Source organism: Chrysochloris asiatica, unplaced genomic scaffold (genome assembly GCF_000296735.1).
Source record: "Chrysochloris asiatica unplaced genomic scaffold, ChrAsi1.0 scaffold00256, whole genome shotgun sequence".
Lineage (NCBI taxonomy): Eukaryota > Metazoa > Chordata > Mammalia > Afrosoricida > Chrysochloridae > Chrysochloris > Chrysochloris asiatica.
In genome coordinates, this window is record NW_006408774.1 from 3,813,370 (window position 1) to 3,827,128 (window position 13,759).

General features: G+C 41.8%; 1 protein-coding gene across 3 annotated transcripts in view; it reads right to left on the minus strand.

Moving 5' to 3' along the window:
• Positions 1–3,811: 3,811 nt before the first annotated feature.
• FBXL5 (F-box and leucine-rich repeat protein 5) overlaps positions 3,812–13,759 on the minus strand; it is a 65,061-nt gene continuing 55,113 nt past the window's right edge. For all 3 annotated transcript variants that reach the window (XM_006873812.1, XM_006873811.1, XM_006873810.1), the window contains exons 10-11: positions 10,466–10,614; positions 3,812–3,888 (exon numbers count right to left, since the gene is read on the minus strand). In XM_006873812.1, coding sequence (XP_006873874.1) covers positions 3,812–3,888; positions 10,466–10,614 — 226 coding nt within the window. The remainder of the gene's footprint in view (positions 3,889–10,465; positions 10,615–13,759) is intronic.

The following is a 13,759-nucleotide window of genomic DNA, read 5'->3' on the forward strand; positions in this document are numbered from 1 at the left end:
TTTTTTCATTGTCCTTTTTGGATCATGTATAAACTATAATCAAGATATGAGAATATTTTTATACTATATTGATTAAACCAGAAGGAAGAAAATGTTATTTGCAAATGATGAAATAAATGTGTATTTTCAAAGTGCAAAAATTAACTGCTTTTTGGTCATTTGCCCAGTCACTTTGACGCTCAGCTCAATGTGTCTAAGCGCTGTTTCTCCTTCTGCCGTCATCGTTGTATAACCTCTGCTGGAGAAGCCCTAGTTCTGCCATTTTACTAGTTGGCTAATCGGCCACGTCATTTAACCTGCTGCTGACTTTCCCCATGCATGTGAAAGGAATGATCACAATGCCCGCTTCAGAGCACCGTCATGAAGACTAGACAAGCCCCTTGGTGTACAGCACTTAGAACACTGCCCAGAAACACTGGTGTGTGTCCAGTACTACAAGGAACTTTATAAAACAGTCACATTTTGTTCTCAGAATGGGCAGTTTAAATAATGCATGAGGACAACCATAAAACCCAAGACCAATTTAAACCAAGTGTGTGGTGTTTCAGTTTTCATGAAATATTAACTATCCCCTATTATGATAGTTAGGAGTCCTGGTGTGATGCTGTGGGCAAATGTGTCAGGCTGCAAAGTCGTTTGAACTGTAAAGTCAGTGGTTCAAGCTCACCAGTTGCTGCTTGGAAATCCTATACAGGGTCGCTATGGGTCGGAATCGACTCGATGGCACTTAACAACATGATAGTTGAAGTCCTGGTGTAGTGCGGTGGGTAAATGCGCTGGACTGCAAAGTCGTTTGAACCTCAAGGTTGACAGTTCAAACTTACCTATCGTTCTTCGGAAACCTTATACAGGGTTACTATGGGTCAGAACAGACTCGACGGCACTTAACAACAGTATGATAGGAGTCCTGCTGCGGTGTTGTGGGCTAATACACTGAACTGCAAAGTCAGTTTGAACCAGAAGGTAGGGGGTTCAAGCTCACCAGCCACTCCTCAGAACCCCTATACAGGGTCGTCATGAGTCGGAAGCAGCTTGCAGGCACTTAACAACACAACACAGGGAGGCCTGGTGCAGCGCTGGAGGACAGTGCGCTGTTCAAACCGACCAGACACTCTTAGGAAACCCTACATACACAGGGTCCCTATGAGTCGGAACCGACTTGATGGCACTTCACAATGACACAGGAACCCTGGTAGCATAATGGGTTATGCACTGGGCTGGGTTCCATGAGAGAAAGATAAGGCTTTCTGCTCCTGTAAAGACTGACAGGTTCGGAAACTCTACACAGGATGACTATGAGTTAGAACTGCCTTGGGGGCAAGCTGTCACCACCACCCCTACCAGGATGAGGCAGTGATAACGTATAAAAGAGACTGCAGATTACCCCCCAGTCTATGAGGAGAGAGGAGAAAAACAATGATTTTCTAGGTGACAATACGATGACATATTGAAGCCCGTTTGCCAAGTCCTATTTAATGATCTGCTAGCTTCAAGGGTCATTAAGACAAACAAGAGACGCACTTCAGTTACTTGGAACCCCTGGGGAAATGAACAGCTTCACTATTAATCAATTTACAAAGGATAATACTTAAGCCGAGTTCTGAAACATCACTTAATCATGACTTTGTTTTTTCCTAGAAGATTATTATGTTTCCCTCCAAAACTCTTCTGTTATTTTCAGATTAAAGGGGATAAAATTGAGCCCTAGCACAGTGACTCAGACCTGCTGCTGTGGACAGTTTTACCAGATTTCAGGTAAATACAGGTAGGATGAATACAGGGTGGCACTGGACTCATCCTAGGCTGCTGCTTCTAGTTTGTTTTCAAAAGCCCCTGATGTCAACTTTTTAAAATAAGCTTAACTGCAAACCTAAAACCCCACCCAGTAGCTGACTCAGGGCCACCTCCTGTGTTAAGAGAACTGTTGTTAGTGGGTTTTCATGGCCTTTCAGATGCAGATGACCAGGCCTTCCTTCTGAGTTACCTATGGGTGAGTTCAAACCCAACGCCTTTCAGTTAGTAGCCAACTGCCTGCTTGTCTGCGCCACCCAGGGATTCCTATTAAAAACATGTAAGTGCCGTCGAGTTGATTCCGACACTATATTGCACTACGAGCACATTGTGGATAGGTGCCATCCAGTCGGTTCCGACTCATACTGACCTTGTATAGGGTTTCCGAGGATTGGCTGATGAGTTCAAACTGACCTTGCAGTCTAGCACTAATCCTACAGCGCCAGACCAGATCTCCTTCCAAGAAGCATAGGAAAATAAAACCACAGAAACTGAAAAATGGTAAGTTTGAAAACTGTACCTTCTCCTCCCGTTACTGCTAAGTGCAGACTTCCTGCCACGTTCTCTAAAGGAATTAAGAAAAGATTTTGTTCTGTCTAAAGGCCAGAGTTTTTTAAGAGGCAGATGTAGTGGTACCATAGAACACATGCCTTTTAAGCTTAAGGATACAACCTCACGAGGTAAGGTAACCTGTTTATACAGCTGTCCTACTCTACAGGCAAAGAACGCACTTCACTCAAGCTTTCTTCTAACGTTAGTGAAATCAAAAGGACACGGTGCCATTTCAAAGAGCGAGTCGTCACAATTCTTCCAGACAGCCTTGGTTTTCTTTTAGAGTGTTAACAGGTCTTACTTCATCTTTGTCTAAACAGCTCTGTCTAAACTATAGCTGCTATTACTATGACACAAAATATGTCCACTTAGAGTTGTATTTCCCGTACAACTATAATCAATAATAATAAAACAAGCAAACAAAGTTATTGCCTGGGGTTACATGCGAGATGACTTTCTCCTCCCTAGTTGTGTAAGTGTTTGTAACAATAGATGGCATGTCCCTGTTTTCTTTTAGTAGGATCTATAATTAGCTCGACTGGCTGGTCTCCAGTTCCCATTCATGTTTCAAAAAGCAGTGAAGATTAGCTGACAAATTCATTGATTAGTGCATAATTAATATGAAAAAAAAAATCCAGCGTGACAAAATTAGGGATGTGTCCATAACGGTTTTATTGGTAAGGGTCAGGATTTCAAGGGAGCTCAAAAGACAAGAGTCAGGTGCATTTTATGCTAATGTAAACCTGGATTGAGATTTATAGTAGTTAAATCAAAACACAAAAGGTTTCTCATGGTAAAGTCCTCAAAGTAAATTTTATTTACACAGTTTGTCAAATGACTGTGGAACTTTTTAAAAACCCATCCCCAGTGGACACTGGTGGGACCCTGGATGGAGTTTCAGAAGAAAACGAATACAAACACGGTGGTGCTTTGCCAACTCACTGCGCTAACACCAAGAAGCCAATTTATTCTAGAATCTTAGCAAATCTGAGATGCGGGTATGTTTGTGTTGGCCCTCGGAGAATTGTACAAATAAAGGAAACATTATAAAAGAAACTGTTTTCCAAAATTGTGCAGTCTTTGAAAAGAAAACAAAAAAAAAATCATCAGCCAAGCTTGTTGGTACAGTGTTTTTATGTCAAGAAAACCCATAATCCCCACCGATGGTCCAGCTCAAGAGGATCCTAACAACGCTTATAGAGCAGTCTCCGTGACAGTCTCATCTCCACTGAAAGCAGAGCTGGTAAGACTGTTCTGAGCATTCTGAAGAAACCTAATCCCCTCCTAAAACAAAACAAAGAAATGATTCGCAAGAGAAACGACACTGTACAACTCACTGGTTAACTTCAGATTTCTGAAGCGGTAAGGGGTGGGGGCCCAGACAAGTCACACTCGGAAAGGGCTGTGAGCCAAGTGCATGAGAGGAAGCCTGCTGAGCTAAACCAAGTAGACAGGGCAGAGTCACGAGTCACTCGCCAGAGCGGCAGCAGGCTCGAAAACCGCACTGCAAATTCTGGCATCCACTGGCAGTAGCAGCATGAGGACCTGCGTGAAAACAGAAAAATGTGAAAGGAGGAATTTCTTAGTGCTCACATAAAAATAACTGCTAATGCAAGAGTGAGGCAAAACAAATGTCTTTCTAACTAAAAATCTATGCAGATCATAAAAGTTCAACCTCGTCACATCGACTTTAAGAATGCTCAGACACAAAAATCTCCCATGGCAGCTTGCCTTGAACGCACACACCGTGTGTCATGGCTCAACAGGACACTGGAGGAAGAATAAGTAATCATTTGGGCAGCAATTCTGGCAATTTTATCAAAGGAAACAAGCAATCACAACAACGAACAGCTAAGGTGCTTTAACCCACACACGTAAGCAAGACCACCAGACTAGCTGAACTACATATTTGTTATAATCTCAGCATCCTTATGAGAAATATCATTACAGCACAAACAACTCCATAGTAATAGTACCAGCACCAGATTGACTAAAGAATGCAGTAAACCATTACAGTATAAATGAGTCCATCCCAAATTACCTATAAAGGCATAGATTCAGCATGTTTGCAGTATGTCTGCTTAGCGCTTGTAGCCAAAATAAATGACATGTTACAGTTAATGGGAAATTACTATTCCAAATTAAGTACATAATGAGTGATTCATCAAAGAAATACATCTGAGATATAATAAAAATCGTAACCCACTTACAAAGACGTATAATAAAACGTGTGTGAAATACCAGACATGAGATAAAAGGGCTAATAGAGAACAAAGTAGAGAATTAGAAAGTATCAAAAGAGGCTTCATGGTTCACACACAAATATTAAGGAATTTGACAGAATGGTAGGGTGCAAACCGGCAGGCAAATGTAGAATAGGTTGCTGACTCTACTGAACTTCTCACTATTATATCTGCATCACGAACAAATAAACAACAATTAATTAGTTCTTACGTCTCGATTCTAATTGCAATGAAAGTACATGCCACATATAAGGGATGAAACCAAATTCATACAATAAAGCACATCAATTCTAATTTTACTGTAGAATATACTATAGGGAGTATAATTGAAAAAAAAATGACATATATATAGATATGTATCTCACAGTTGTTGTTAAGTCCAGACTAATATCAAGTTCTGAATTTGGGAATATATTTTAAGTCTATGATTTTGAATTTAAGTAATTAACTACAAAAGAAGACATTGAATGACGCTAATACTGAAATTCGGGGGGGGAGGAGAGTTGCCACTGACCACAGAGAACAAACACACTTATTTGCAAGAATTTAACTTGTCCTTCCATGCCCAATCCAATATATACAAAACACAAGGGCACATTCCTTAAAGCAATGGATGACATGCGATGGTCATAAATGTGCCACTGTGGGGTTATCACTCCACAGTGTATCTCAACAGTGAGAACAACTCACTGATCTATGGAAGTGCAATAGTGTACAATCTTATTTTTTGTCGTATTTAAAGACAGAATGATGTTTACAATTAGTTCAACTTAATGGGGAGCATATGTGGAAAGGGGCACTGGCATCGATGAAACAGAGGCCGACTAAGCACTCAGCTAACAGAAAGGTCCCCAGTTCAAACCCACCAGTGGCTCTGAAGACAATGCTGTAGCTGTCTGCCTGGGTGAAGACCCTTCGGTCCTACGTGGGTTCCCATGAGGTGGAATCTACTCCATGGCAACGGGTTTGGCAACTTGGGATTTTTTAAGCGATAAAATAAGACTGGCCACAGGTGTGTAACTACTGAAGCTGATGAGACGGTCTACTGTTGCTGTAAAGTGAGGTTGAGTTGGTTTCACCTCATAGCGACCCTCTACAGGATTCATTTTATTCCAGACTGATGTTTTAAAAATTTCCATAATGAAATATTTAAAATCACTTAACCAATAACTATAATATTAACCTTCCCATGACAACAATCACATCGTGAGGTCAAAGACAGAGCAGGTTTCTGATCCAAGTAACCCACGAATGGGAAGCATCCATCCAGGGATTTTATTCGGCTGAGGGTCGGGGACAAAGCAGCAGTGAAGACAGCCACTGTGGTTAGGTTAAAGTAGTCTCCGATTGTAGAAAGCAAGGGAGACTACCGAGTTCCAAAGTCAGCCACTGTAAGCAAACGTAACACTGTGGTTGTCGTCAAGTGCCATCAGGTCGGTACAGACTCATAGCGACCCTATGCACAACAGAACAAAACACTGCCTGGTCCCGGGCCCACCCACCTCACAATGGTTGGTATGTTTGAGTCCATTGTTGCTGCCACCATGCCATTCCACCTTGTTGGGGGTCTTCCTCTTTATCACTGACCCTCTACTTCCCTAAGCATGCGTCCTTTTCCAGAAACAGGTCCCTCTTGACAACATGTTCAAAGTATAAGAGATAAAGTCTGACCACCCTTGCTTCCAAGGAGCATTTCGGCATTACCTGTACCATGACAGGTATGTTTGTTCTGGCAGACCATGGTACTTTCAATATTCTTTGCCAACACTACAACTCAAAGACATCAGCTCGTCTTCAGTCTTCATTATCATCCAGCTTTCAGGTACAGATGAAAATACCAGGACTTAGGACAGGTGCACCTCAGTTCTCAAAGGAACATCTCTTTAACACTTTAAAGAGGTATTCAGAAGGTCTGTCCAATCCAATCCATCATTTGAGTTCTTGGATTCTGCTTCCACGAGTACTGACTGTAGGTCGAAGTAGAATGAAATCCTTGACAACTTCTATCTCTTCTCTGTTTATCATGATGCTGTTTACTGGTCTAGTGAAGATTTTTGTTTTCTTTACAATGAGTTGTAATCCATACTGAAGGCTGTAGTCTTTGATCTTCATCAACAAGCTGTCTAAAGTTCTCTCTGCTATCAGTAAGCAAGCTTGTGTCACATGTGTATCAAACCTGTATATTAAGGAGTCTTCCTCCAATCCTAATGGCATATTCTTTTTCATATAATCCAGCTTCTTGGATTAGGTGCTCAAAATACAGATTGGATATGAGTTCTGGTGTGGTGCTATAGACTGCTAACCAGAGGCTGGCTGCTCAAACCCACCAGTCATTTCTTAGAAACCTTCTACAGAAGCAAATCAAAGGAGCTTAGCAACACCAACAGATTGAATATGTATGGTCAAACGATACAGCCTGGGCACAGAGCTTTCCTGATTCTGAGCCATGTGGTATCCCTGAATTTTGTTGGAAAGTCTGCCTCTTGGTCTCCGCGCAGATTCAACAGATGTTAATGATCTAAACATGACTCATCACTAGCAAATTTCTATCTCAATATAGGTTACAGAACCCAAATGGTTGTACTACATGAGGGAGTCCTGGGGTGCTGCACTGGGTTAGTGCATCAGACTGAAAAACCATTTGAACTGCAAGGTCAGTGGTTCAAACTCACCAGCTGCTCCTCGGAAACCCTATACTACAGGGTTGCTATGGGTCGGAATCGACTCAGCAGCCCTTAACAACAAAGATTACATTTAGAGAATAATGACAGAAAAGTAAAATTACACTATCATTAAATAAATTTTTTAAATGCTCTGTAAAGGATACATTTTTGCAAGTACAGCATTTTTAAAGTATTAGAGTAACGAGCGATACAGTTAGCTAGGTTTATTTCCCCAAATTGTTATGACTGCATGATCTTGTCCCTGGCCTTTAATAACTGACGCTGTGTAAATGCACTTACCTTCACTTACCTTGGCTCCTCCTTACTTAGAGACATGCAGATGTCTCAGGCTGCGTCACCTGCAGGACTCTGGCCTAGTCTAGCCTAACTGGTACAGCATACATGCATTGAAATACAAATCAGTATGATAACGGTGATTTGCTACCTTTGCTGGAACGTTCTTCAGAACTCTAAAATGATGCAAATCTACTGAACGCTCTATAAACAGCAAAGAATTTTTCAAACTATGGCTAAGCAGTTTTAATTTCATATTCAAGACTAAGTTTATCAATCAAATAAATTTAAATGCCAGGAAGAATCATTCAGATGCATCAAGAACTGCATTTTCTATCACTGTCTTGAGTGCAGTAGTTAGTTACCTGCTAAATATCTGATGATAAACTTTTCTTCCCCATAATCCCCTGCTGCTGCTGAGGGCATGTGAGCATCGCGGTCATGGACAATGGCTTTCAGCACTGGCTTCTCTCCGTTTAGGGACCTGGCAGTTAACTCTATGACTCTCTTTGGACCACATGCATTTTATGTAAATTGTCAAAATTTTTAAATGGCACTTGCCACTTAAATATGCTTCCTCATTGGCCAAGACCATGTAGAAAACATGTGAACTACTTTCAAAATAATAAAACTAACAATAAACAGGGGACTCCTAAGTGTTTACTCAACACCTATTCTACAAGTTGACTTGTTTTGAAGGATACTAAATAAGTAGTACCATCTTGCATTTGGCTATGATGAAAATTCTAGCACTTTCGAGGCTGCTCACACGTCCTCTTATGGAAAAGATCGTACCAGAGGATAATTCTAAAGGCAACTGGGGCCCATGTAAAGACAACAAATCACTCTCTAAACTCTAACAAGCTATCTAAGGTGACTGTACTGGATTATACATGCACTACCAATTCCCTTCAAATCTTTCCAAACCAGAAAAAGCCTCTTTAAAAGTCATCGATTGAAAGTTACCAGTTATCAAAACACACACACAACCACATCTCCAACAAAAGGGATGCAGCAGCTCCTTTGGAACACTTTAATATTTATATATTCAAAGCCAGACAAGAGAGAACGAACTCTAACATGCCAACAAAGTGTAAAAGAGTTTTAGTACATGACTTTATCCTAATCTCTTATTTCAAGACACACTCATTTAACACACACACACACACAGAAATCAGTAGCTCATGAAAGTGAACTTAATCCCCCTGTCACCCAACAGCATCTATATTCCTGAAAATAACCTTTCAACAAGTTGTTGTTGTTAAATGCCATTGAGATGGCTTTGACTCATAACGACCCTGGTCTAGGGTTTCCAAAGAGTGGCTGGTGGGTTTGAACTGCCAATTCTGTGGTAAGCAGCTCAGTGCTTATCCTATAGTGCCACATGAAGACAAGTAGGTGGTACTATTTATCTCCACAAACACAGGGTTACAATTAGGTTGAGGCAGACACATAATTCTCACATCAAACATACAAACAAGAAGCTTCTCTTTTAAGACACATTAATGCTTACTGGTTACTTTTCATAACATGTTCTACGCTGTTGTTACCAGGTGTTGCCGATATGTTCTATAAGCCTTAGATAGGACATCCATTGAGCCAACAACGACCTAACTTTACGTTAAAAATCAAAGGTCTCTCTTGTCAAACTCATGGCGTCCACAAGAATCATCACACTTTGTTTCTCACAAACACTGCTACCCCAAGGACCCGGGAGGTCATCTCCTGTATCCCTGAAGCAACTCCAGAAACCAGGGTGCCGCTATCTTCCAGCTTTTCACATATATTGTAAGGGGAACCGAACACTGGAAAATCAGTGCATTGCTGACCTCCCTGCCTCCTGGTGTGTCATTAAAGCAGAGATCAACCTGTCACCCTGGCTCCTGTCCCATGCTCCGAGAGGAACTCAGAGGGCTCTTCCTGTCACCTTACAGGATGCAGGCTCTCCTAACAGTACAAACAGGTGCAGAGTAGAGTCTGAGCCACCAAAAACGCTTCCCTGTTATAAATGCAGAAGGGGATGTGCTTATTAATAATTGAGAGGCAGGCAGCTTTATATGTCTCTGAGATCTCCAGTCTCTACCATTAACTTTGAAATGAACATACTATGAAAAATCCCACTCACTAGGTCCACTGTAGGGTTGCTGTTCTTGTTAAGTGACGCTGAGTCAGTTCCAACTCAGAGAGACCCTGTACAAATTTTCCAAGGAGCAGCTGGTGGGTTTGAACTGCCGACCTTGTGGTTGTAGTCCAGTGCTGATCCTATAGCGCTACACCAGAAGTCTCATTGTCGGCTAGAACAAGGATTTTTTTTTGTTTTAAAGGCAGAAAGAAATCAAGAAGTACCCGTTTGGTAATGTTTTTAGAGCAGGTTCAGGAATCAATCTCCAGAAAGACACTAGGAAATTCTGTCTCCCCGCCTCTCCTGAACCTCACGGTCTCCAGGTGCCTCGGTCTTCCGTGAGGCCCACAGCCAGATCCACAGTCGCGGAGAGTCCGTTTCTGGCTGCACTTCACAGAGCCGCTCTAGAAGGAACCAGCCCATCAGTCCTCAAAAGGTGGGGATCAGGACACTGGGGAATCGGGAAGCCCAATGTCAAAACTACTCTAGGGAAGGTCAACATGACTTTCTAAGAATTTGAGTCTAGAACTGGCCATTTCTAAAGAATTAAGCTACTGCCTACCTCAAAACTGGCAGAATCAGTATCTGAAGTATCTATCTGCAAGAAAACTTACCTTCAGAGATGCTAATGAATGAAAATGCGATTTTTCAATGTTATCAAGTTTAAAGGATTACATCTGGAATGAAGGCAGTGTAATTAGAAACCTCGAAAATGAACTCGAACCCCTGAGAATGAGGAGAACGGTTGAGGAGTTTCAGGTCCATTCCGTCCAACTGGCCTCACGGTAGGCAGGCATTACCGTTAATGTTGTCGCAGTAGTAGAAGTATTCATCGTTCAGAGAAGGGCACACGGAGACCAGGTCCTGCAGGCCCGCGCCTGTCACCGTCAGACACCCAGAGAGGTTCAGGTGCTCCAAGTAAGGCAGTCCCCCTCCCAGAGCCAAAACCCTAGAAGGAGAAGCAAGGAGAACCCATTAGTCCAGGGAAGCGTCAGTGTTCCTAGGGCCACCGCTTTCTGTACCTCTCAGTTAGCAACGAGAGAGCCTTTAAGAGTTTCTACAAAATATTAAGGGACTTCAACAAGTTCATGGAATTAAAAAGCAAAGGTATGTTTTCACGCATTTTTTGAAGACCCCTTGTATAAAAGCTAATTTCATTTACCTCAGAAAAACATTCTCCATTTTTCCTAATGACCTTCAAGAAAACCAGTCTATGAAACTTGTCTTTATAAGAACAGTGCTGCTGCTAGGTGCCATTGAGTCAGTTCGGACTCATAGTGACCCTGCACAGGGTTTCCGAGGATCTGAAGCCCCGACCCTGCGGTTAGCAGCCCAGTGCTCACATCCTATAGAACCACCCCAAGACTCTGACGGTCTCTCAATTCATAGAGGAAGGCAGTAGTACTGAATCCTGGCATTGTAATGTTCCTACTCCTAGCACACTGTCCAAGTACAAACTATCATGAAAATTACTGAGATTACAAATCTAATTACTAGTCTGACAGTTCCTAAAAAGATTTAAACATAGCATCACCACATGACCAAGCAACTCCACTCCAAGTTTTACTCAATACAAAGGGGTTTCAAAAAGTGTGTGGAAAAAACGCGAGACAACGTTAAGGAAAATTTCCCACAAACTATTTAAAGCCCCCTCATAAAACTGAAAACATGTTTTTTAAAGAAAGACATGAATATAAATGTTCACAACAGCATTGTTCATAATAGCCAAAAAGGAAAACCAATCCTTATGTCATGACCAAAGGATACACAAACGAGGGTACAGCCATACAATGGAATATTTTACAACATTAAAAAGCACACAGTACTGACAGATTATATGCTCTATGTACTCTGGAGTCCTGGTATGGCGCTGTGGGTTAATGCGCTGCATTGCAAAGTCACTTTGAACCACAAGGACAGTGGTTCAAGCTCACCAGTCGCTCCTCGGAAACCACATACAGGGTCGTTACAGGTCGGAACCGACTCGATGGCACTTAACAACAACATATACACTGTATATATGTATACTATATATATATATATATATACTGTAACATGAAGAATCTTTAACACATTAAGCTACATTTTTTAAAAAAAGCAATGTCAGTCACCTTCCACTGATACAAACTGCTCACAGTAAATATACATCTATAAAGACAAAAAGTAGACTGTTGTTGGGGGCTGGAGGAAGGGATGCCTGGGAGTGACTTTGCTACTGGGTAAGGAATTTCTTCTTTAGAGAGAATATATTTCTGAATTAGACAGTGGTGATGGTTAGAAAGCCTTGTTGTTGTTGTTAAGTGCCGTCGAGTAGGTTCCGACCCATAGCGACCCTGTACAGGGTTTCCGAGGGTGTAAATCTTTAGGGGAGTAGAAAGCCTCATCTTTCTCCCGCGGAGCAGCTGGTAGTTTCAAACCGCTGACCTTAAGGTTCGCAGCCCGATTCGTAACCACTATGCTACCAGAGCCTTGTAAACAAACTAAAAACCAGTGACTGTTACAATTTAAGAGTGAATTTCATGGAATGGTAATTTATTTCAATAAAAGTAACACCCAATAGCACAGCCCTGAAGAATAAAACCATCAATACATGAATGAAAAATTTGCTATAATGCAAACTGCAATGCTTAAACAAAAAAATCAAGAACAAAACTAAGAGGATCAATTTCCTGTATAATGATTAAATCAACATTACGAAGAGCAAGAAATGGGAAAACTGATAATAGTCATCTTGAAAGGAATATTAAAAAGCTAACATTACAATAAAGTAAGTAAAAAATGGATACGATTCTGTAGGAATAGTGTAGAAACTCAGAAACACAAGGGTAAGTCAAAAAGCATTGCTACAAGCCGGTCCATTCCAATTCACAGTGACCGTAGAGCTTCTGGGACAGCAAATCTTCACGGGGGCAGACTCATCTTTCCCAATTAGAGAGGTTGCTGGGTTTGCAGGCCAACACTTTACCCACTACCAGCTAGAAGTGTGCCATCGAGTCAGTTCCAACTCACAGCGACCCTGTGAGTCTTTACAGGAGCAGAACCCCTTGCCTTTCTCCTGTGAAGCACCTGGTAGATTAGAACTCCTGACCTTGTGTTTAGTAGCTCAGCTCATAATCCACTACCTACCAGGGTCTCCTGCAAAATCAGACATCTTCATTAAACAAAAATATCAGTATGTTTCTCAACATAGCCTCCATCTAGATCTACACATTTCAGAAGGCGGTATATCTATCTCTCTAACCCTTCCTGGGGTGGTGCTGTGGGTTAATATGACAGACTGCAAATCTGTTTGAACTGCAAGGTCGACAGTTCAAGCTCACCAGCTGCTCCTCGGAAACCCTATACAGGGTCCCTAAGGGTCGGAATCGACTCGATGGCACACAACAACAACAACAATCCTTCCCTGAAGAATTCTGTGCTCTTCAATTTACACCATGTCAAAATGCCATTTTGGCATGCTTAGAGAGCTCAAATGTGTTCCTTTTAAACGTTCTGAGTTTGGGGGACGTAAAGAGGTGTGACAGGGAAAGATAAGGGCAGTAGGTGCTAAAGGGTGGAGGGGGTGATGATTCCCAATGAAATTATTGTAGAACAACCCATGCTACTGTCAAATAATGAGCAGGTGCATTGTCGTGAAGGAAAAAAAATGCCTTGGTGCAACTTTCCTGGTGCTTTTCTCACCATGTAGGTTTCACTTTTCTTAAAATTATTTCTAAGTCCTCATGATTGTCCCTGTCCTTCAAAAAATCTATCAAGTTATTAGTTCTGGCACTTCCCTGAGCAGGCAGCTCAGGTAGGGCAGTCTCGGGGAAAAGGGGTGGAATCGCCCATAAGAAAACTCTGTCTAGCAGACAGACAGCCTTTGAACAAACATAAGAACTTATATTTCAACATTCTGAACTCGTTTTATTATAAGAACAAATTGGTGAGGAATTACAGGCATTTTAAGCTTTTGCCTGCCTGCACGTGGTTCCCGCTTCTGCGCCCACGCCGGCAAGTGCCTCTGCCCCCTGCAGACCTTGGGATGCAGGGTTAGAGCAACCCCACTTAGAAGGCTGCATTTCCAGAGAAAAGGAAGCATAAACTAACAAAGC